The sequence below is a fragment of the Microcaecilia unicolor genome, chromosome 2 (assembly GCF_901765095.1).
Source record: "Microcaecilia unicolor chromosome 2, aMicUni1.1, whole genome shotgun sequence".
Classification (NCBI taxonomy): domain Eukaryota; kingdom Metazoa; phylum Chordata; class Amphibia; order Gymnophiona; family Siphonopidae; genus Microcaecilia; species Microcaecilia unicolor.
In genome coordinates this window covers 335,679,942-335,705,816 of record NC_044032.1, presented here as the reverse complement: position 1 = coordinate 335,705,816, position 25,875 = coordinate 335,679,942, and the positions used below count along the sequence as shown (strand labels likewise).

Genomic DNA, 25,875 nt, shown 5'->3' with positions numbered 1-25,875 from the left:
TTGTTAGGGTATGCCTTTCTGAACAGGTAGGTTTTCAGTACTTTCCGGAATTTTAGGTGGTTGTTTGTTGTTTTCAAAGTGCTTGGTAGTGCATTCTATAGTTGTGTGCTTATATAGGAAAAGATGGATGAATAGGTTGATTTGTATTTGACTCCTTTGCAGCTTGGGTGGTGGAGATTTAGGTATGTTCGTGTTGATCTTGATGCGTTTCTGGTTGGTAGGTCAATGAGATATGTCATGTATCCCTTGGCATCTCCGTAGATAATTTTATGAACCATTGTGCAGACTTTTAATGTAATGTGTTCTTTGATTGGCAGCCAGTGCAGTTTTTCTCTTAGGGGTGTGGCGCTTTCGAATCTCGTTTTTCCATATATAAGCCTGGCTGCTGTGTTTTGCGCAGTTTGGAGTTTCTTTAGGATTTGTTCTTTGCATCCCGCGTAGATTCCATTGCAGTAGTCTGGATAACTTAGTACCATGGTTTGTACCAGGTTGCGAAATATTTCCCTCAGGAAAAAAGATTTTACTCGTTTGAACTTCCACATTGAGTGGACCATTTTCTTTGTTGTGGCTTTCACTTGGCTCTCCAGTGTGAGATTGCGGTCAATTGTAACTCCGAAAATTTGTAGGTTGTCTGAGATAGGGAGGTCGTGATCTGGGGTGATTATGTTGGTGGGTTTGTTTGTGTTGTATTGAGATGAGAGGATGAGACAGTGTGTTTTTTCTGTGTTAAGTTTTAATTGAAATGCATTCGTCCATGAGTTCATGATGTTTAGGCTGAGCTTGATTTCATTGGTGATTTCTGCTAGATCATGTTTGTAAATGAAGGGGTTGAGGCCTTGCACATTTGCAGTTCCCCAACCCTCTGGTCAAAGTCCCCTAGGGAACTGGTGACTCTACTCGCTCCCTCCTTGAACTCTAACACCCGGGACTGTAACAACTCAAATTTGTCAGCAAAACTGTCAATATGAATAGACAAAAGACTTTTCCATTTTGTCTATGGCCACCAGTAACTCCTTCAGACTGCCAGCCAAAGATCTGGATGCCTGGAACTCAAAGGGCTGCTGTCCACTCACTTCAGATTTTGTTTTTTCCCCAGAAGAGTCTCCAACTCCAGGGATATCCAGAATCCTAGGCACAGTGGGCACCCAATCAGGAGCTATACTATCCGCAGGAATCACCCTGCTGCTTTTTAGAGTGAAGAAACCATTGGACAATACTCCGACCTCAGTGACTCCAGATGCGGCTCCACTTTGTGCTGTGATCCTTGGGGCTGAAGGAGTATTCACTCCCCTCAGCAAACTCAAGCTCTCTGCTGCAGTGTGCTTGCTCCGAGGTAACCTCTAATACAGGAAACACAACTTGGTCAAGAATCTGCTGACTGGGGAGAACTAGCACCATCCTCAGCAGCACAGATATGTGACTTACCTTCTGCTTCCCCATCGGATCCGATACCTCGAGCAGCTATTCCAACAAAGTGGAGCTCACACCACCGCGTCCTCTCCTGGCGCCATCTTGACTCCTCCCACCCTGTCATTATTTTTAAAATAAGTTTTGTACTTATGTTGATTTAAACAGTACAAGGATACGAGTAGAATGAGTAGAAGTAAATTGATTTTTTACTCGTTCCAAAAGTACAAAGACTAGGGGACACTCAAGGAAGTTTAAAAAAAGCATCCGCCCTCACAAGTGTTGCCCCTACAGAATTCTTTTTACTCGTTCCAAAAGTACAAAGACTAGGGGACACTCAAGGAAGTTAAAAAAAGCATCCGCCCTCACAAGTGTTGCCCCTACAGAATTCTTTAGCTCCATTACAGCATGGTGATGATCCTGAAAATAGAACTGAGGCAGAAGAGAAAGCAATGAAGTTGGAACAAAAGGATAAGAAGGTACCCAAAGACAAAAGACAACCCCAAATCACAAATGTTAAAGCACATACCAGGAAACGTACATGGAAAGCAATGGCCACAAATGCTCGCAGTCTAAGCAATAAAGTTCATGACTTTCAAGCCCTGATGTTGGAGGCAGACTTAGACGTTGTTGCAATCACGGAGACATGGCTTAATGGTTCCCATGAATGGGATGCAAACATACCAGGCTATAATCTATTTAGGAAGGATAGAGAGGGTCGTAACGGTGGAGGACTAGCTCTATATGTGAGAAATGATATCACAGCGACCAAAATGACAGGGACCTGGGGAAAGGAAGAAGCGATATGGACCACCTTAAAAAGAGATGATACAACCTCTGTCCACGTGGGTGGACAGAGTGGCCTAGTGGTCAGGGTGGTGGACTTTGGTCCTGGGGAACTGAGGAATTGAGTTTGATTCCCACTTCAGGCACAGGCAGCTCCTTGTGACTCTGGGCAAGTCACTTAACCCTCCATTGCCCCATGTAAGCCGCATTGAGCCTGCCATGAGTGGGAAAGTGCGGGGTACAAATGTAACAAAAAAAAAAAAAAGCAAGAGAAAAAGGAAACCGATATGGTTCTGAAAGCAAGTGGCTGAGAAAATAAAGGCTAAAGAGTTGGCGTTCCAGAGATACACAAAAACTCAAGAAAAGGAACACGGGGAGGCATACCGGATGAAAATGAAAGAAGCCAAGAGAGAGATACGTCTGGTGAAAGCGCAAGAACAAATGGCTAGAAATGTAAGAAGGGGTGACAAAAATTTCTTCAGGTATATTAGTGATAGGAGAATGACTAAAAAGGAATTGTGAAACTAAAAGATACTGCGAACCGCTATGTGGATAATGATGAAGAAAAAGCTAAATAGATACTTTTGTTCTGTTTTCACAGAAGAAAATCCTGGAGAAGGACCGCGATGGACTGGAAAAAGTACAAATGAGAATGAAGTGGATAGAGCACCGTTCACGGAAGAGAGTGTGTATGAACAACTTGAAAAGCTAAAGGTGGACAAAGCCATGGGACTGGACGGGATCCACCCCAGGACATTGAGGGAGCTCAGAGAGGTTCTGGCAGGTCCTCTTAAAGATTTGTTTAATATATCCTTGCAGACGGGAGAGGTTCCGAGGGATTGCAGAACGGCGGATGTGGTCCCTCTTCACAAAAGTGGTGATAGGGAAGAAGCTGGAAACTACAGGCCGGTAAGCCTCACTTCGGTTATTGGAAAAGTAATGGAAGCGATGCTGAAGGAAAGGACAGTGAATTTCCTGGAAGCAAATAAGTTGCAAGATCCGAGACAACATGATTTTACCAAAGGGAAATCGTGCCAAACGAATCTCACTGAATTCTTTGATTGGGTGACAGGAGAATTGAATCAGGGACGAGCTATAGACGTAATCTACTTAGATTTCAGCAAAGCTTTTGACACGGTTCCCCACAGGAGGCACATAAATAAACTAGACGGGCTGAAGATAGGACCCGAAGTGGTGAACTGGATTAGGAACTGGTTGATGGACAGACGCCAGAGGGTGGTCGTGAATGGAATTTGCTCGGAGGAGGGAAAGGTGAGTAATGGAGTGCCTCAGGAAGCGGTGCTGGGGCCGATTCTGTTCAATGTATTTGTGAGTGACATTGCCGAAGGGTTAGAGGGTAAAGTTTGCCTATTTGCGGATGATACAAAGATCTGTAACAGAGTGGACACCCGGGAGGGAGTGGAAAACATGAAAAAGGATCTGAGGAAACTGAATGGTCTAATGTTTGGCAATTAAAATTCAATGCGAAGAAATGCAAAGTGATACACTTAGGGAATAGGAATCCACGGGAGACGTATGTGTTAGGTGGGGAGAGTCTGATAGGTACGGACGGGGAGAGGGATCTTGGGGTGATAGTATCTGAGGATTTGAAGGCGACGAAACAGTGTGACAAGGCGGTGGTCGTAGCTAGAAGGTTGTTAGGCTGTATAGAGAGAGGTGTGACCAGCAGAAGAAAGGGGGTGTTGATGCCCCTTGTCAGGCTCAGTTGCCAGATCCGCACCACTCTTTCTCAGCCTCTTCCTTTCTTCACCAAGCACGCCCTTCACTCCCGAGTCGACAGTCTGCAATCAGGGTCTCCGGACAACAGGCCATCTCTTGCTGTTTCTGAAATTGATGCGTCACAAACGCAAACAGCTCTTTGGGATCCATATCCTTCACCGGATTCCCCGCACCTGCAAAAAGACAGAAAAACAACCACCCAAGTGCGGTATCTCACTAACTCTTTTCCACTGCACAGAAACCGTGCTTCCCCAATTACTGTATCCTCCCTCGCCTCCTCCCTAGGTACCCTTTACCTGGGTAGGCGAGTAATACGCCTTTGTCAGCGTTGGCCCCCTCGACGGGCTTCAGGAACCTCCAGGACTCCCTCACCTCGCTCCGACTGCTCGACTGTTCTGGTCCGGAACTCCCTCCACTCCTTCCAGGACACTCCTCCTTCCCGTGGATGTTCACTGTGATCCCATCACTGCCACCATAATATGTCAGGCTCAGTTGCCAGATCCGCACCACTCTTTCTCAGTCTCTTCCTTTCTTCACCAAGCACACCCTTCACTCCCGAGTCGACAGTCTGCAATCAGGGTCTCCGGACAACAGGCAAAATCACCAGAAGTGCTTTATTATCTCCTGAGTACATTTAATCTGCTTTAAGGCTTCACAGGCCTTCCCCTCTCCTCAGTGTAGCTCCACTTTGGCACGATTTCCCTTGGCACGATTTCCCTTTGGTAAAATCATGTTGTCTCGGATCTTGCAACTTATTTGCTTCCAGGAAATTCACTGTCCTTTCCTTCAGCATCGCTTCCATTACTTTTCCAATAACCGAAGTGAGGCTTACCGGCCTGTAGTTTCCAGCTTCTTCCCTATCACCACTTTTGTGAAGAGGGACCACATCCGCCGTTCTGCAATCCCTCGGAACCTCTCCCGTCTGCAAGGATATATTAAACAAATCTTTAAGAGGACCTGCCAGAACCTCTCTGAGCTCCCTCAATGTCCTGGGGTGGATCCCGTCCAGTCCCATGGCTTTGTCCACCTTTAGCTTTCCAGTTGTTCATACACACTCTCTTCCGTGAACGGTGCTCTATCCACTTCATTCTCATTTGTACTTTTTCCAGTCCATCGCGGTCCTTCTCCAGGATTTTCTTCAGTTCATTGGAGCCCTGCTTGCCATACAGTTCAGCTTGGGCCTGCTTTCCACACAGTTCACTTTGGCCCTGCTTTCAATATGGTTTTCTCCAGCACTGCTTCTAATCCAGTACTTAGTGGTACTGCTCTTTCACACAGCTAATGAGCACTGCTCACAATTCAGTTAGCAATGTTTTCCTCATCAATTCAGTTTAGCACTGCTTTCAAACACAGTTTAGTTTAGCATTGCCTTCAAACACAGTTCAGTTTAGCACTGCTCTCCAACACCGTTCATCTTAGAAATGAAATTAAACAGTTCAATTCAATGGCAATATGGTCTAAGTCACTTTCTCACTCTTAGACCTAATGACCCACCTCCCTCATTTGTCAGCACAAAACCACCTGACATCCACCCACCGGGTCAATTCACCAAGGCTTCATTCACTCTCTCCAGTTCAGTTCATAACTCACTCTAAGAGCCCTCCACCAGCACTTCCATTTCCTCCTCATTCTCCCCTCCTTCCACCTCCTTCAGTTCCATTCTCTCCTCCCCTTCCTCTTGGTCTAGGGGCTCCTCCCTTCCCCCATCTGATTCCATCTCCCAATCACACCCCGGCTCCTCCCTCTCTTGCATAGAATCTTCTCCCTTCACCTGATCCCTCTGCTGTTGCTGCACTGCCTTCTGGACCTTGTAGTTTCTTAGTTCCTGGTTTCTCTGACGTTGCCCTGCCTTCTGGGCTTTGTAGTTCCTTGGTTCTGAATCTCTCTGGTGCTGCACTGCCTTCTGGGGCTTGTAGTTTCTTTGCTCTTCACACCCTGTATAAGTCGTTGGTGAGGCCCCACCTGGGGCATTGTGTTCAGTTTTGGAGGCCGTATCTTGCTAAGAATGTAAAAAGAATTGAAGCGGTGCAAAGAAAAGCTACGAGAATGGTATGGGATTTGCGTTACAAGACGTATGAGGAGAGACTTGTGGACCTAAACATGTATACTCTGAAGGAAAGGAGAAACAGGGGTGATATGATACAGACGTTCAAATATTTGAAAGGTATTAATCCGCAAACGAACCTTTTCCGGAGATGCGGAGGCGGTAGAATTAGAGGACATGAAATGAGATTGAAGGGGGGCAGACTCAAGAAAAATGTCAGGAAGTATTTTTTCACGGAGAGAGTAGTGGATGCTTGGAATGCCCTCCCGCAGGAGGTGGTGGAAATGAAAACAGTAATGGAATTCAAGCATGCGTGGGATAAACATAAAGGAATCCTGTTCAGAAGGAATGGATCCTCAGGAGCTTAGCTGAGATTGGGTGGCAGAGCTGGTGGTGGGAGGCGGGGCTGGTGGTTGGGAGGCGGGGCTAGTGCTGAGCAGACTTATACGGTCTGTGTCAGAGCCGGTGGTGGGAGGCGGGACTGGTGGTTGGGAGGCTGGGATAGTGCTGGGCAGACTTATACAGTCTGTGTCAGAGCCGGTGGTGGGAGGCGGGGCTGGTGACTGGGAGGCAGGGATAGTGCTGGGCAGACTTATACAGTCTGTGCCAGAGCCGGTGGTGGGAGGCGGGGCTGGTGGTTGGGAGGCGGGGATAGTGTTGGGCAGACTTATACGGTTTGTGCCCTGAAGAGGACAGGTACAAATCAAAGTAGGGTATAGACAAAAAGTAGCACATATGAGTTTATCTTGTTGGGCAGACTGGATGGACCGTGCAGGTCTCTCTCTTTCTGCCATCATCTACTATGTTACTATGTTACACGGAAACACTTTTAAAACAAATAAGAAATATTTTTTCACTCAATAGTTAAGCTCTGGAACTCTTTGCTAGAGGATGTGGTAACAGCAGTTAGAATATCTGGATTTTAAAAAAGATTTGGACATGTTCCTGGAGGGAAAGTCTATAGTTTGCTATTGAGACAGACATGGGGAGGCAGCTGCTTGCCCCGGGATTAATAGCATGGAATGTTGCTACTATTTGGGTATCTGCCAGGTACTCATGACCTGGCTTGGCCACTGTTTGAAAACAAGATACTGGGCTAGATGGACCACTGGTCTGACCCAGTATGACTACTCTTATGTTCCTATGTTATGTACTTGTTGCTGAGTTTCCTTCTTGCTTCACTTTTGATTTAGAGAATGCCACTGGCAATGGGACTATATCGACGGGCCCATTCTGAGGTACACTGCCTAAGGGGCATGTCCTCATAGGCGGTCGGTGGCCCAACTGTTTGGGGAGGCTAAAGGGGGCAGGGTTAGGGGTGGGGCCAGAGGTGGAGCTTAAATCCACACAGAAAAAAAAATAAATAAAAGTAAAAGTCACAATACCTTTTATTAAATTTAGATATTAGGTGTTGCTCCACTGACCTCTGTAAAATTGCATTGACGCCGCTATGTTAAGATGGATTTGTACTTTTTGACTTGTCATCAATAAAAACCGTTGAAACATAAATTTAGATATTAGATATGTATCATATGTCAAAGAATAAAGTGGTTGCTCAAAGCATATACTAACCACAATCGCTCAACTGCAAAACACTATGCACAACTTTGTGCAAAAACACACTCAGAACCTTACTGTACCATAAATATTACACTGGGCAGAACCTAATACACCAATATACCACCCATACGGAAAATGCAGACTGTCAACAATATGAAACAAGGGATCATATCATCACAATTCTCATGAAGAGCCACAAAACACCCTAATTCATGTTTAATGTGTGATAAAATGCCATAAATAAGTAAATAAATATAAACTTTTAATGCTGAGCACCTGATTCTCAAAGTGGACATATTCCAAACACTATAATGAAAATAAAATGATCTTTTCTACCTTTGTTGTCTGGTGACTTTGTTTTTCTGATCATGCTGGCCCAGTATCTGATTCTGCTGTTATCTGTCCCCTTAACTCCGTTTCCAGGGTTTCCTTTCCATTTATTTCTTTACTTTCCGCCTTTCTTCTTCATTTCTTGTCCTACATCCGTAAGTAAAAGCTGGGTCCTCCGCAGACTTGACTGTCCAGTGGATCCAGCTTCTGCCTATTTTCTTCATCCATGTGCAGTTTTTCTCTCTTCCTTTTCCCTCATCTCATCTCCTTCCTCACTCTTCCCTCCCCTCCATCCATCCATGTCCAGCATTTCTTCTCTCTCCCTTCCTTCTCCTCCATCCATGTCCAGCAACTCTCCTCTGCCCCCCTCCAGCCATCCATACCCACCCAGCGATTCTCTCCTCTCCCCTGCCCCCCCTCCAGCCATTCACACCCACCCAGCAATTCTCTCCTCTCCCCTGCCCCCCCCAGCCATCCACACCCACCCAGCGATTCTCTCCTCTCCCCTGCTCCCCTCCAGCCATCCACACCCACCCAGCGATTCTCTCCTCTCCCCTGCCCCCCCTCCAGCCATCCACACCCACCCAGCGATTCTCTCCTCTCCCCTGCCCCCCTCCAGCCATCCACACCCACCCAGCGATTCTCTTCAATCCCCTGCCCCCCCTCCAGCCATCCATACCCACTCTCAACAATTCTCCTCGCTCCCCTGCCTCTGTCGCAGCAGCCGCAGTGAAAGCCCGTCTCTAGCCTTGTAAGCCTTCCCTTCATTTCCGTCAGTGTCCTGCCCTCGCGGAAAGAGGAAATGACACCAGAAGAAGGCGGGACACTGACGGGAACGAAGGGAAGGCTTACAAGTGAAATATTCAGATCCTTTTCTCAATAGAGAAACCTCAAACTTGTAAATTTCCACCAATCTCTTTTCACTCATATTTTCTCATTTACCACATAATCAGGCACTCTTTTATAATTTCAATTCTTTCTATCAATCCTTACACACGGAGCTCAAAGCTGCATGTCCTCTCAGTCCAAATCTTCAGTTGCTCTCTTCTCTCTGTTCCCGGGCAGATTTCTAACAGGAGTTGCTCATCCAATCAGAGAGCTCTATTTGAATGCAGATTAACATACAGACACTCTAATGGGAATTTTTAGTCAAAAACACTAGATAAACCCTTCGTTTTTGGATCAAACTTCACATTTTTAATCAGAGCCATGCCCTAACATTAAGGCTGTAAACATTCCCAACAATTTTTACACATAAATATGCAAATGAGAACCTCCCAAAAACGGACTAATTTGCATATGGCTTGAGCAAATTTGAGTACATAGCATACCAATCCCACTTCCTAGCACCTAAATTCTGCAATTAGATTTAATACAAATACTTTTAAAACTTATTTTTAGCACTTTTAAAATCTCAGGTGCCAGTGCAAGTCTCTTTGGTATGAACTGCTCATGTAGGAAGTCATCCTCGTTAAATATCTCCCTGGCAAACCCAGGACACCTCTAGCCAACCCCCCTGCTCTCCCAGCAGTAAGGTAAACAAATTAAACCATAAACCAATTTCTACAACTGGTTACACAAGGCTAGAGACGGGCTTTCACTGCAGCTGCTGCGAGGATGGAGGTAAATCAACAATTTAAACCCCCCAGAGCAGCGGGACTCCCGGGAGAAACAGCTGATCCATCCTGCTGCAGCAGGGGAGGCTTAGCCTCGCCAAGCCTCTTATACCAGGCGCCTATGCATGTCCTGCACCTTAGTGTGCATCTTTGTGGGCTGTAATTTTGGATTTGATTTCCTACCGCACGCGGCGTTTCTGGCATTAATCGAGAAATGGCACACACTGACTGGTCACCACGTCTGTAAAGCGTGAGCCCTTACCACTAGATCAATGGGTGGCATTAAGGACTGAAGCCATAAATAGGTGCATACTGGTTTCAATTTTACCACAGGCCCTTTTCCCGGCCCACTGAAAAAAAAAGCCCTTTTTCCCCAGACATGGTTAAAAACTGGCCTGGCGAGCGCCAAAAACACGCGCCCACACTACCACAGGTCACTTTTTGCCACGGCTTAGAAAAAGGACCCCTATGTGATTAATCAAGGTAGTTCTCACTTAGCGGGTCATATGCTGGATGTAATAGCATCTTCTTGTTTTGTGCCTGGACATCTTTATTTATAACAGAATTTATTATTATTATTATTTATTACACTTGTACCCCGTGCTTTCCCACATACAGCAGGTTTAATGCGGCTTACATACCGAAGAAAAAAAAAAAGCATTACAGCGTCCTGTAATTACAAACTACAATAACATAATAATAATAAGGTTTGAAGAATATATGGATTGGATATGGGAAGGTAAACACGGATAGATTGGAAAAAGGAGAGGAGATTAGGAGGGGGATGGAATAGGGAGATGGAGAAGAAACGATTGGAGGATAAGTAAGGGTATTAGGAGACAAGGTTAAAGGTATAATCAGTGTCATTGTCAGAACGGAGTAGTATAAGTGGGCTGATAGGATTAAGTAGGTTCGTTAGGGTAAGCTTGCTTGAAGAGATGTGTCTTTAACATTTTTCTAAAGGGTAGATAGTCATTAATTGTTCGGATGGATCTAGGTAGAGCATTCCAAAGCTGGCTGCCCAAGAAGGAGAAATTGGATGCATAATAGGTTTTGTATTTAATTCCTTTGCAGTTGGGAAGGTGTTATGGTATTAGGGGGGCATTTTTAGACTGGGTGCGGGTCCTATATAACAATCCAATGGCCCAGCTGTTGATAAACAAAACTCTCACGGCCAATGTTTTGCTGGGGCGGAGGATGCGGCAAGGGTGTCCGTTGTCACCCCTATTATTCGTTCTGTCATTAGAGCCGCTAGCTGCCAGGATACGACAGGATCAGAGGGTGAAAGATATAAATATGGGAGGTACTAAATATCGGGTTAATATGTTTGCAGATGGCATGCTACTGCTGTTGGATGACGCAAGGGAGTCGCTGCAGGCAGTAATGGAGATAATCTAGGAATTTGGGTCTTTTGCAGGATTAAGAATTAACTTTGGGAAATCAGAAACGCTGGCGGTGACGGCCTCATGTTCTAGTGCCATTCTGGAAGACTTCCCATTGTTCTGGGCTAGTACAGGGATTAAATACCTGGGAGTATACTTGAGCTCGGATCATGAGTGGATGAATAGGAAGAATGTGATAGAGAAAATAGAAATGGTGTGGAAGATATGTTTACAATGGAAGGACTTACCAATCAGTTTTCAAGGCCGGGTAGCACTGGTCAAGATGGTGCTCCTCCCCAAGTTGCTCTATCCGCTGCAGATGGTACTCTTGTGGATTGCAAAAAGGGAGGAGGAGGTATACCGCAGGAGGAGGAGGTATACCGCAGTATAATTGGCACGTTCATTTGGCATAATAAATGTCCCAGAATTGCGTTTGCTAAGTTAGTGCGGGTGAGAAGGGAAGGAGGGATGAGGCTCCCAGATCTAAGGCTATATAACATTGCAACATTGATGCGTTGGCTCCATGAGTGTCATACTGGATCTGCCAGAGTTCTGGCAGAGCTGCTGTTTCCCTTTAGATGTGTTCTCTGTTCTTGGGGGCTGCAAGGGAGCGCAGGGGGTGCGTATCCGCAAGAAATCCCTTCCTGGTAGCCTTGGGGAAGGCATGGAAATCGTGGAGGGGGGTGATAGGAGGAGCAGGGAGAGGATACCCCTTTTTTTCATTAGTAGATAATCCAGCATTTCCTGCGGGGATGGGGCAAAGTCGTTTTGAATTATGGACAGATGGCGGATGTAAATATATAGGGCAGTTGATGGAAGTAGGTAATCAGGTTTTCCCGACATTTGAACAAGTTAGGAACACGTGGAACCTATCTAATAAACAATTTTTCCAATTCCTACAGGTGCGAGACTACGGTCACAAACTAGCATGGGTAGCGTGTTCCCAAATACAATTCACAGTTTTAGATAAGGTGTTTGTGCTGATGCCAGAAAGCTCGAATAGACTCTCTCAATAGTATCAGAGCATAGTTGACAATAGGAGAACACAACCCCTAGTAGAACTAGCGGCAGGGTGGAGCGAGATAATGGGATAACGCAAGATAACGCAGGAGTGGATGGGAGAAGCATTTGAGAACATTCCCAGAGTCACTCCTATTGCAGCATTACAAGATATCCAATTCCGCATAGTCCACAGGGTGTACATTATTCGACAGCGAGGGAAGGAGATGGGAATATGGGAGGACGAAGGGTGCACTAAGTGTCACGGAGGAGTGGGCACATTTATCCACACCTTTATGGAATGTCTGGCTTTGGTGGAGTTATGGGCCCACTCCTTGGAAACCATGGAAACAGATATAGGAAGACCGTTTGAGTGGTCCTTTAGAGTGTTGCTGATGGGAGGGATACAACAATTAAGGGAAGAGGGATTGTCGGAAGCACAGAGTAGATTCATTCTTTTGGCGCCCCTCCTGGTCAAAAAATGTATTTTGCAGTTTTGGGCAGAGTTGCTGCCGCCACCAAACCAGACATGGCACCATTTGATGAAAGAAATGGCAGCATGGGTAGAGTTACAGCACACGCTGAAACCTACGGGCAGTCATAAGGCATATCGAGAAATTTGGAAAATGTATTCTCAGCTATATGACCAAGGGGATCCTCCAACAGCTTCCAATGCTTGAAAGCTAGGAATGTTGGGACGGCACCTGGAGAAGGAGAAGGGAGATATAGAGGGGGGGGGGGGGGGGGGAGATAGGCGGGGAAGGGAAAGGAAGGGGAGGGAAACATAAACAATATAAAAGGACACCAAGAGGAAAAAGCAGACATCTACCCTATAGGGGAAGTGCAGAATTCTATGCTTGAATGTTGGAAAGAATGTGAGCAATATTGACAAACATATTGTATATAAGTTTTGTGGATCACCTGAGGTATAATGTAATGTAAGTTTCCTGTTTGGTGGCAATAAAGATATTAAAAAAAAATCTCCATCTAAAATAATAACACACTGTACAGTCCTTGGGAGCGATGCAGAAAGACATGCAGTACAGCAGCTGACCGTGAGGTTTCGACTGCAAGCTTCGGCAAAAAAATTGCCTGTGAATGTAGTATTCAATGTGTATGCAAATTACTGCCACATTAAAATCACAGCAATAATTCACCGCTCAGTGCTCACTGAAAAACATCCCCCTTCCTGTCAGCGCGTGAGCAGTGCCTGGCTCATGCAGCGACAGGTAGGGTGACATAAAAAAAAAAAAAAAAAAAAAAAACAGAAAAGAAGCAAACCACCAGCATAGTTTCTGCACCAGACAAAACAGAAAAATAGTGGCGCACTTCCTCCCTCTTCCTCAAGTCCAGCCCTGACGTGGACTGTAAAAAACTTGGTATCTAATGTAACCCCCCTTCCATGACTTAAAAAAAAAAAAACATATTACCCAAAATTCTAAGTGGTATTCAACAAAACATTCACAATTCAATAAAAATTACTAACATAAGACAAACTAAACAAAAAGATAAGTACAGTACATTAATACAGCGATCCATAATACTCCTTAACTAAAGGCCTAAGAAAAAAGTAAGCTTTAAGTATTTCCTGAACTGAAGGTAATTCTTCATTTTTTATAATTCAACAGGAAGATTGTTCTAAAGTCGTGCACCTTCCACACAGATGATCTTTGATCTAATGTCTTCCAATACGATCTATTTATGAGAGAGAACATTTAATAACATTTTATCTACGGATCTTAAAGGACAAGGTGGACAATAAACCCTCAACACATTAGCTAAAGGAATCGAAATATCCCTATTCATGGCCCTGTAAATCAAACACAAAACCTTAAATTGAACCTTCCATTTCAAAGGTAACCACCGAAGGTCTTGTAATACTGAAGAAAGATGCTCAAATCTAGAAATCCAGAAATAAGATGACCTGCCACATTTTGTGCAGTCTGCAAAGGTTTTCAATAAATATGATAATCCCCCCCCCCCCCCAAAAAAAGAGAATTACAATAAACAAATAGAAGGGACAACAAACATTACAGCACAGTTGTAAAAGTTTGAGTTTGACAACAAATCCTTTAGCATTTTTAACTTAAATTTTTTTTTTGTTACCAACATTTTTGTGATTGAAAAGACAAAGTAGAATCAACCAAAATACCTAAGTATATGATCTCTTGTTGAATCTGAATGATATCATCCCTCAACTTAAAACTCATAAGAAAATCTGAGAGTATTAATACCTGTGACTTTGAAACATTCAGTTTCAAACTGTTCGCCTTCATCCAATTATTTACTGTCTGTAAACAAATTCTCAAAATTCAACAGATTTATCAAAAGATTAAAAAATAGGAAAGAAAAATTGAATATCATCTGTGTAGATTTTATAAAAGTACCGGGGAAAGTGCTGACCCCTGAGGAGGAATTTGGATTCCTCTTTTCCTTTCAGTTGGCAACTCAATTGTTCAGATATTTAGGGATTCAATTGACAGATGAATTGGAGGACCTATATGCACTTAACTATGCCCCCCTCCCAGTGAAAGTGCAGCACGATCTGGAGAATTGGGGGGAATTGACACTTTCCTGGCGAGGACAAGTGGCTACTGTAAAAATGATGATCCCTCCCAGAGTGCACAGTTGCCTATTGTACTCTTGCAGGCATTTTTTACTAGATGGACTAAAATGTTGATACACTTTCTGTGACAGGGAAAAAGGCCCAGAGTAGGACTCTGTAAATTAACGCAGCTAATAGCTCAAGGGGGAGTGGGGGCCTCCCTATTCTAAAAGTCTACTAGCAAGCAGCAGTGCTAAAGGCACTTAGATTATCATCATGACCGCCCTGGGCATAACTATTGGGTACCTACTGAAAAGGCTCAAGAGAGGAAACGGCATTTTTAAGGCTCCACCGACATTAGGTAAAACACAGACCCAGGAGCCTAGAATGGATGGGGGGGGGGGGGGGGGGGGTGTCATGTGATGCTGCTCACCTAGTTAAGACGCGGAAAAGTGAAGCTCCTACAGTAATCCCCACACAACAGCTTTTATCTAGACATATCATAGCATGTACTTACCGACTAGTACATTATTTGAAAGGTGATATACAAAGCCGCAAGCCGCAGCATGCCAACAAAACATTCTAGGACACCATGTGAGAAGCCGCAGCCTAACCCTTTCAAGATGGTGGAACACCAGTCCCCAGCGATGTTTACCATGCCAGAGGGGAGTGGGTGCAGGAGATCTCCCTCTCAGTAGCAGCGGCCCTAGAGGCCAAGCTTAACAAACTACAGTCTGCTGTGGATGAGTTAAAGGAAAGGTATGATACTCATGGCCAATGAATCACTGAAGTGGAACATAGGTTGTCGGAAGAACAGGTGGAAGCACTGCAAGCGGCTAAGAGCTTACAGGATCAGCTCAAGGAACAGGAGAATCGTAGCCGCTGCAATAGTTTTGAGGATTGTGGGCCTCCCCACAACTGTACAACATCTATGGTAAATGGCACCAGAAAAACAGCTTTTCCTTTTTACATATGACTGGAGCGAGATTACTTGAAATAAAAAAAAAAAAAAAAAAAAAAAAAGTCAAAACTTGGCTGCTTAAAAAAGTATAATTTTATGGTTCTTAAGCTTTTGTTATATTTGTATTTTCAGCAAATTATTTTTTCCTTTAGATTGTTTATAGTATTTTACTCTGAACCCTTTTTGGTGGGAATTGCAGTTTATAAGAGTATTATTGATACTGATATTGATAGTTGCTGATGCCATCTCTCATCCATACTCCACTCAGAGAATTCCTACGTATGTTTTGCAAAGAAAGTAGGTGTTATGTGTTCCAAGCACCTACTTTTATGCATTTATACTCTGTGGTAAATTTATAAGCTCCCATATGAGTATGTAAATTATAATTAAAACTACCCGTATGTCCCATCTGGCTTGTAAATCTGTAGATTAAGACTCATCTCATGCGCATGTCTACCTTAGATATATTACGATAACTCTATCATGTCTTTCCTACCAGGGTAGAGGCACCTCTATATGCGCCTAGGCTCGATACTCAAAAAGATCATGCAATCAACACTGATTTAAAGGGAGGAGAGGTCAAGGTAGCGAAGACGACGTGTAAATCGATGATGGAAAGGGATTTCAAGATGGCGGCACGTAGTGATCGCGGGTGAGACTGCTCTGAGTTTGCGGGGATATTTAAAGGTTTTTCTTTTTAAAAAAATACCGCATACTAAAAGAAAAGGAGCGGTTAGGGTCGGAGCCTCATCGACACGAACCTCTTCTCCCTTGCAGCAAACCAGTGGCGTACCAAGGGGTGGGCGGTGGGGGCGGTCTGTCCCGGGTGCCAGTGGGTGGGGGGTGCTCCGCTCCCGCCGCCTCCCGTGGCCGTTCCCGCAGTGCCGCACATCAAAAAAAACGGCGAAGCAGCGTCGCAGGCAGCGCCTCGTGCCCTGCTTGTAAAAAAAAATCAAATCTCCTTCCTTCTCCTCCTCCTCGTCTTGACGTCGACTCGGGCCTTCCAATCAATTTGATTGGAAGGCCCGAGTCGACGTCGAGGAGAAGGAGAAGGAAGGAGATTTGATTTTTTTTTTTTACAAGCAGGGCACGAGGCGCTGCCTGCGACGCTGCTTCGCCGGTTTTAACGGGACTGAGGTGGGGAAGGAGAGGGGCGAAAGGGACTGGGGTGGGGGTGTTCAGAGGGGAGAAGGGGACTGGGGTGGGGGTCTCAGACAGGGGAGGGGAGAAGGGGACTGGGGTGGGGATCTCAGAGGGGAGAAGGGAAGGGGAGGGGAGAAGGGGACTGGGGTGGGGGTGTTCAGAGGGGATAAGGGGAGGGGAGAAGGGGACTGGGGTGGGGGTGTTCAGAGGGGAAAAGGGGAGGGGAGAAGGGGACTGGGGTGGGGGTCTCAGACGGGGGAAGGGGAGGGGAGAAGGGGACTGGGGTGGGGGTCTTCAGAGGGGAGAAGGGGACTGGGATGGGGATCTCAGAGGGGAGAAGGGGACTGGGGTGGGGGTGTTCAGAGGGGAAAAGGGGAGGGGAGAAGGGGACTGGGGTGGGGGTGTTCAGAGGGGAGAAGGGGACTGGGGTGGGGATCTCAGACAGGGGAGGGGAGAAGGGGACTGGGGTGGGGATCTCAGAGGGGAGAAGGGGACTGGGGTGGGGGTGTTCAGAGGAGAGAAGGGGACGGGTGGGGGTCTCAGACAGGGGAGGGGAGAAGGGGACTGTGGTGGGGGTCTCAGACAGGAGAAGGGGAGGGGAGAAGGGGACTGGGGTGGGGGTGTTCAGAGGGGAGAAGGGGGCTGGAACTGGGGGCTGAAAAAAGGGGCAGAGAGAGAGAGAGGGGACAGATCCTAGATGGAAGGGGAAGCGAGAGGGAGGGCAGACCCTGGATGGATGGGAGAGGGAGGGCAAATGGTGGATTGAAGGGGCAGAGAGAAAGGGCAGGCAGTGGATGGAAGGGACTGCAGAGACGGCAGACACTGGATGGCAGAGAGAGAGAGAGAGAGTGAAGACAGATGCTGGATGGAAGGAAGACGGTGAAAAGAAGATGAGGAAAGCAGAAACCAGAGACAACAAACTGTAAATAAAATATATTTTTTTTATTTTTTTTTGCTTTAGGATAAAGTATTGTAGATGTGTTAAATGTTTATAATAGAACATGTAAATAAGGCAATCTTTTTATTGGACTAATTTTAATACATTTTGACTAACTTTCGGAGAACAAAACCCCCTTCCTCAGGTCAGGATAGGATACTGTAACAGCACTATACTGTACTGACCCGAGGACGGAGGTTTTGTCCAATAAAATGGTATTATTTTACTTTCTATATTTGTTTTATTTCTATTTGTTAATTTGTAAAGTGGTGATTGGTACTTGTTAGTTTTTTTTCAAATTTACATCTGCTGTCTTTATATTTTGCACAGTACTAGGGGACAGTTTCTGTTTCTGTGGTGTTGCATTGTATGCAGAGTCTGGCATTGGGGGGTTCAGTTTAATTTTTGTCTAAATAGAAAGTTTATGATTACTTATTCTATAGTGGATTAGGGTGTATCTGTGTTTGTGAAAAAGACATGGCTTTCAGTTGGCATTGACTGTGCAGGATCTACGATCTGTACTATTCTGTCTGGTTTCGTTTTACAATAGGTGAATTGATGTTCTAGTGCTCACTGTAGTGTTTAAGATGCTTTCCTTTTCCTTGTGTGACTCGTAGAAATGACTGCTTATGGTATGGTAGAATCGCTCTATAGGTCCTGAGTGTTTTGTATTCTCGGCATGCCTAGTACTGGATTTGGGGGGGGGGGGGGGGGGGGGTTTAAAAAATGACCGGCCCCGGGTGTCAACTACCCTAGGTACACCACTGCAGCAAACTATTGAAAAGTTCACCGTGAGAACGCCTGACCTACCATCCGGGGTGCAGCCCGCTGTCTCTCTGGAAGGAGAGCTGAGAGACTTGGGATTGGATGTCACCTTATCGCCCCCGGAACTCAATCCACTGCCTCCGCCTGACAGCACTCCATCTAGGGGGAGGATCTCCGAGTCGGAAGTCGACGACAGACGCTCCCGTGAACGAGGAGGTCTGCTGGCGTCTGACCAGCAGACTCGAAGAATAAAACCTCTTTAGAAACCAAAGCAGGTTACATTAGACAGCATTTGGATGGCTCTCCAACAACTTGATGCCAAACTGACTAACTCGTCTGAGGAAATTGCAACACTTGTGAGTACCGTTGGAACTTTAACCAAATCGTTAGGTGAAATTAAAACTGACTTTAAGACTCAAATATCGGATTTAAAATCAGAAGTCAATAAGACTCGGGATACTTCAGAGGCGATAATTAAGGATAATATTATTCTGCATAGAAAAATTGAAAAAACTGAAAATTATAATCGACGACTCAATTTATGTTGTTTGAACTTTCCTAAGTCATCTGGGATATCTCCTCTTGATGCTTTTAAAAGGTACCTTATTGAAGTTCTGAAATACTCTCCAGATCTGATTCCCCCAATAAATCGTGTTTATTATATACCAAATAAGAAAAAAAAAGATTCAGATCTGGGGCAAGGGAATATACTTCAAAAACGTGATGAAAATAATTTGAATCTGTCTGAGATCTTAGAGACTTCTCTTACTGAAGAATCCGAAAGAATGACACTTATTATTTCCTTTATATTTGAACAAGATTTGGAAGCTGTCAAGCGTTTATTTTTCAGGAACTCACAAGAGTTGTTTTATGGACAAAAAATTTGGATGTACATGGATGTTACTAAGGAAACTCAAGAAAGAAGAAGAGCATTTTTGGCTATTAGAAAAGAGGCCCTAGCAATAGGGGCCTCGTTTTACCTCAATTACCCTTGTAAATGTGTATTAAAGTATAAAGGTCTTAAATATATCTTCTTCTCCCCGCAACAACTAAGTGATTTTGCTAAACTTAAAAAATTAGTTTCAGTTTGATATCTGATTGAGTTTATAGTATTGTAAAAAGGTCGGAATAAGACGTGCAAGGTGATATTCAAACTAGGATACGTCAATGCAAGATCAGCAGTAAGCAACTCGATAGACATACTAGATTGGATCACCACAGACAAACTAGACCTCTTATTTATCACAGAAACCTGGTTCCATAGTCCTACGGACCCCGCTATCCTACAAACGTGCCCACCAGAATACAAAATCACGCACTGGACAAGAAATGGAGAAAAAAGAGGAGGCGGAATAGCTTTAATATACAAACCTGAATTCACCATCACAATCACAGGCGAATCTACCTCACCACAACTTGAAATTGCATCGACAAGAATCAACCATCCAAGTCTAATAGGACACCTTAACACAATCCTATTCTACAGGCCACCAGGAAAATGGCAAGACGCCCAAACACAACTCATGGATTTCATCTCGAATACCTGCGTATCAACCTCAAACATCCTCATACTAGGAGACATCAACTTACACCTAGAAGATGACACCCTACCAAGTACACGAGAATTCAAAGAATTCCTACAACTCTGGGATCTGCAAACACCCAACTTACAACCAACACACGAAAAAGGACACACACTAGATATCATAACAAATAGACTCGAACCGAACTCAACTATCACACTCACCAACACAAGATGGACACCCACACTATGGTCAGACCACCATAAAGCAAATGTCACACTTTACTGGCAAAAAACACAACCAAACACAATCAACAAACATGAGCGAACAACCTACACAACAAGAGGAAAAATAGACCCCACAACATTCTGGCAACAGATCTACCAGAGTGAATGGACTGCAAACGCTGGCACCATCCAATTCCTCCAAGAATGGGACGATATAAGCACAACAACATTAGACAAAATCGCCCCAGTCCAAACCAGAACATCACACAGGAAAAATGCAAATCCATGGTTCAACGAAGAGCTGAAAAAACTGAAAATACAAGTCAGGAGACTTGAACGAGCCTGGAATAAAAAGAGAGATGAACAAACACTAAACGACTGGAAACAACTTCGGAGAAAATACAAATACACCATCAAACAGACAAAAAGACCACACTATAAAACATTAATAGGACCAAACTACAAAGACACGCATAAACTCTTCAACCTCGTGAACAAACTGTTAGACACCACACCTGTTACAACCAACGGCAAAGATACACCAAGTGTTGACAACCTTGCAAAATACTTCAAGGAGAAGATTGTACAATTACGACAAAAAATATCCGCCAGCACTATAGAATACACCACTCTCCTAGACTGTCTAGATCCAGAAGAAGGAACACACCCAGCAGACAGAACCTGGACCGAATTTGAACTATTACCAGAAGAACACATCTCTAAAACTCTCAAAAAATATGCCAAATCCAACTGCAAACTAGACATATGTCCAAATAGCCTCATGCAAACTGCTCCTCAACAATTCATAACAAACCTAACAAATCACATAAACTACATGCTACAAAATGGACTCTTCCCAAAAGAAAAAGGAAAAATCCTACTCACACCAATTCCTAAAGACACAAAGAAAAACACGAGCGAAATAACCAACTACTGGCCAATTGCATCCATACCACTAATAACCAAGCTAACCGAAGGTATGGTAACCAAACAGCTCACAAACTATCTAGACAAACATTCAATACTGCATGATGCCCAATCAGGATTCCGTTCGAATCACAGCACAGAAACAGTATTAGTCACCCTAATGACCAGATTCAAACAAAGAATTGCAACCGGCCACAATATACTCCTCTTACAATTCGACATGTCCAGCGCCTTCGACATGGTTGATCATGAAATCCTAATACACATACTTGAATACTTTGGCATCGGAGGAAATGTCTTGAATTGGTTCAAGGGGTTCCTAACCCTGCGCTCGTATCAAGTCACATCAAATTCAACCACGTCCAAGGCATGGATACCTGAATGTGGAGTCCCACAGGGATCACCTCTCTCTCCAACTATATTCAACCTAATGATGATCCCTTTAGCAAAACTCCTATCAAACCATAACCTCAACCCGTACATATACGCCGATGATGTGACAATATACATCCCATTCAAACAAGACATCAAAGAAATCTCCAGCGAAATCAATAAAAGTCTACACATCATGAACACATGGGCAGATGCATTCCGCCTGAAACTGAACGCAGAAAAAACCCAATGCCTGATACTCACCTCCCAATACAACACAACAGAATTCAACGTGATAAACACACCAAACCTAAAACTTCCAATCTCAGAAACGCTAAAAATCCTTGGAGTGACTATCGACCGCCACCTAACACTCGAAACTCACGCAAACAACATAACCAAGAAGATGTTCTTCAGCATGTGGAAATTGAAAAGAATTAGACCATTCTTCCCAAGATTCGTCTTCCGCAGCCTAGTGCAATCCCTCGTCCTTAGCCACTTGGATTACTGCAACTCATTATACGCTGGCTGCAAAGAGCAAATACTAAGGAAACTTCAAACAGCCCAGAACACAGCAGCCAGGCTCATCTTCGGAAAACCTAAATATGAAAGGGCAAAACCACTACGAGAGAAACTACATTGGCTTCCACTCAAGGACCGCGTTACTTTCAAAACTTGCACACTAGTCCATAAGATCATTTACGGTGAAGCCCCAGCATACATGTCTGATTTAATAAACCTACCACCTAGAAACGCCAAAAGATCATCCCGAACTCACCTCAACCTTCATTACCCAACCTGCAGGGGCTTGAAGTACAAGACGATACACGTGTCAACCTTTTCCTACAAGAGCACGAAGTCCTGGAATACATTACCACGCAACCTAAGAATGATCAACGAACAAGCCTCCTTCCGTAAACTACTGAAGACACACCTGTTCGAACAAACTTATGGAAAGAGCCAAAACACATAGAGACCACTCACTGTCCACAATGCAATACACATCCACATCTGATCCATCATCCCTTTATCCAGTCAACCATACACTCGTCCACGGAACTATGCGCACTATATGTCTAGGCGCCTAATAATGCCCTTTTTTCCCATTGTCTCTTTCTAATGTTTCTATGTTGTTGTCCCATTGTTATACTACCAATGATATTCGAATGCCTCGCACAACTCTGTTCAATGTAATCCATAACTTAGTTGTAACAAATGTATTTCTATTTCTATTATTCAAGTCTTATTGTAAGCCACACTGAGCCCGCAAATAGGTGGGAAAATGTGGGATACAAATGCAACAAATAAATTAATAAATATTCTTTAATATATGCTTTACTGTTTATCTTCTGAATAATTGATCCCCCCCCACACATTTTTATTTGGTGGTCTAAAGAAGATGTAGTAAAAATAGAAATAATTAATAGAAATTGTTATTTTTGTGGAATAAGAAATCTGTTTTTCCTGCCAAGAGTATGCATGTATCTTGGAAATATATGTAAACTTAATAAAAAATTTTTAAAAAAAACTACCCGTAAGTGACCAGCAGTAAGCATACGTATGAAAATGTACTTTAAAATAGTTTCTCATCATAAGTATCTCTAGATCATTCAAATGAAAAAATTTGAAGAATAAATTGGTGACTGAGTATGGACATTTAGTGAAGTTATGGAGTGATAAGTGTGAGCTTGAATACTACAGAGGCACAGTACCTTCCACTTTATTCCTAATCCTCTGCAGTCGCTTCTTGATATCATTCTCTCGATCATAGGTATAAATGAAAGGTGAAGCAGGAAAACTCCCATAAAACATTCGATTTTCAGAGCATTCCTTAAGAAAAGACATACAAAACAAATAGCAGTCTATTATTACATATCTCTCTCTATATATATATAAATCTATCGAGTTCAGCCAGTTCTGCAAATTGTCCTTGAGTACAGTTTCAAAACAAACATTAATGTACAGCATGTTAACTTTGTACACTACTTTAAATACTATAATATTTTAATAACGTTGCCCTTTTTTGTGTTTTTTTTCTTTTTTTAAATAATAGGTTCCAGTGGTGCATTAACCTCGTGGAACACACTACTGTAAGAATATTAGAGTTTCTAAGTACGCCCTCCAGGAACAAAAAACATCTATCAGTGTTGTTCATAATATACTAGGTCAAAGTACTTATGTAAAAGTAAAAATAAATGTATGGTAAATGGTAAATTGGTTTTTTATCCTGCTATTTACCTTGCAGTTCTAAGCGGGTTACAACATTTAAGAAGTCAGTTTCATTTAACTGGGAAGGAGAGACATAATAGTAAATTTAAAAGAAAATTAGTAAATCAGTAATTAAGAAGAAAAATAGTAAATCAGTGGTTAGCGTGGGATACATATTTCTGAAACAAAAGGGTTTTCAAATTTTTCCTAAAAAGAATATAGGCCTGAGAAGATTTAAATACAGGTGAAATCATAGTCCGTAATCTTGCTGCTTGAAATGCCAACCCTAATTCAAAGAAATGTAATCTCGTTTTACCTTTTGATGATGGAAAAGAATAACTTACAGTACCAGTATGTAAAGCATAAATGAATATAAAATGTGGATATTGTCTGGTGCCAAGCCATGTAAATGTTTAAAGAGAAAACACACCAGTTTGAAATAAATTCTAGCCTCAATAGGCAACCAGTGTAATGATAGATAACTGGGAGTGATCCTATCAAATTTAGACAGTCTAAAAATCATTCGAACTGCTGTATCGTTTGCAGTCTCCTCACCAAACTTTTACTACATCCTAAATGTACCAGATTACACTAATCCAACTGAGAGATTGAACCAGTATTCTGAAATGATCTTGTTCGAAATAATTCCTCACGCATCTCAAGTGTTTCATCAGGAAAAGCATAGTAACATAGTAAATGACAGCAGATAAAGACCTGTACAGTCCATCCAGTCTGCCCAACAAGATAAACTCATATTACATGGTTATGTGATACTTTATATGTATACCCGAGTTTGATTTGTCCTTGCCTTTCTCAGGGCACAGACCCTAGAAGTCTGCCCAGTACTGTTCTTGTACTAAGTTCTGAAGCTAACATCGAAGCTCCTTAAAATTTACACTCCAGCCCATCCCTATCTATTCAGTCACGATCAGGACGTAGACCGTAGAAGTCTGCCCAGCTCCTGTTTTGTTTCCAATTACCGGCGTCGCCACCCAATCTCGGCTAAGATTTCACGGAACCATGCCTTCTAAACAGGATTCCTTTGTGTTTGTCCTACGCATGTTTGAATTCCATTACCGTTTCATCTCCACCACCTCCCGCGGGAGGGCATTCTACATATCCACCACCCTCTCCGTGAAAAAATACTTCCTGACATTAGTCCTGAGTCTGCCTCCCTTCAACCTCAATTCATGTCCTCTAGTTCTACAGCCTTCCCGTCTCCGGAAAAGGTTCGTTTGCGGATTAATACCTTTCAAATATTTGAACATCTGTATCATATCACCCCTATTTCTCCTTTCCTCCAAGGTATACATGTTCAGGTCAGCAAGTCTCTCCTCGTACGGTTTGCAACGCAAATCCCATACCATTTTCGTAGCTTTTCTTTGCACCGCTTCCAGTCTTTTTACATCTTTAGCAAGATACGGCCTCCAAAACTGAACACAATACTCCAAGTGGGGCCTCACCAATGACTTGTACAGGGGCATCAACACCTCCTTTCTTCTGCTGGTTATGCCCCTCTCTACACAGCCTAGCATCCTTCTGGCCATGGCCGTTGCCTTGTCGCATTGTTTCTTCACCTTCAGATCCTCCGACACCAACACCCCAAGGTCTCTCTCCTGTCGAGCTTACTAATCTCTCCCCTCCTATCCGGTATCTCTCTTTTGGGTTTCCGCACCCCAAGTGCATCACTCTACACTTCTTGGCATTACATTTTAACTATTTATTTCTGCAGGGGGATAATTAGTAGTAGCAGAGCACTAGTCTAACACAATTTTCTAACAAATGCACTCCACTGATTGTTTGAAAAACATATCTTTATCGATTTGTTCTGTTTAATTATCAAAACATCATCATGCTATATACTTAAACCCACTACTGGTTTTGTGAATATCACTTGTCCCGCATCGCATAACTGGTAACAACTTGACATTCATACAATAATCATTAATCACCAGATTCTTATACTTAAATCATCTCCTTTGCCTTACATCACCTTAAATAAATTGTTTTCAAAACAAATTATTTGGTATCAACCTACTTCCTTCAAATCTAAGGCAACCTTGACATTCACTGGGAAGTAAAAATAGTTCAAGTAGTTCAAAAATCAAAAGTCTCTTGCCATGCTGGATGTAATAGATCCACTATTGTCCACCAGTGAATCACGTGAATGACTGAGACTCTTTACGGGAGTAGGGTGTCCACAGAAACCGCCAAACTCAACTAGTCAGTTGAAATAATGCCGTTCCACAATGCGAGACCGCATTTCGGGATTTCCTTCCTCAGGAGGAACTATTTCTCAGATCCTGTAAAGTAAAAGTACACAGCAGTTCTTCCACTCCTACAAAATTCCTTCTCAAATATATCCTTTTTACCCATAATACCAAATTATAATACATATAATGG

At 43.5% G+C, this 25,875-nt stretch overlaps 1 protein-coding gene across 1 annotated transcript in view; it reads right to left on the bottom strand.

Annotated features, from left to right (window-relative positions):
• ZCCHC7 (zinc finger CCHC-type containing 7) overlaps positions 1–25,875 on the bottom strand; it is a 746,336-nt gene that overhangs the window by 14,532 nt on the left and 705,929 nt on the right. Inside the window, exon 8 of the mRNA XM_030194364.1 lies at positions 22,977–23,094. Within this exon, the coding sequence (XP_030050224.1) occupies positions 22,977–23,094 (118 nt within the window). The remainder of the gene's footprint in view (positions 1–22,976; positions 23,095–25,875) is intronic.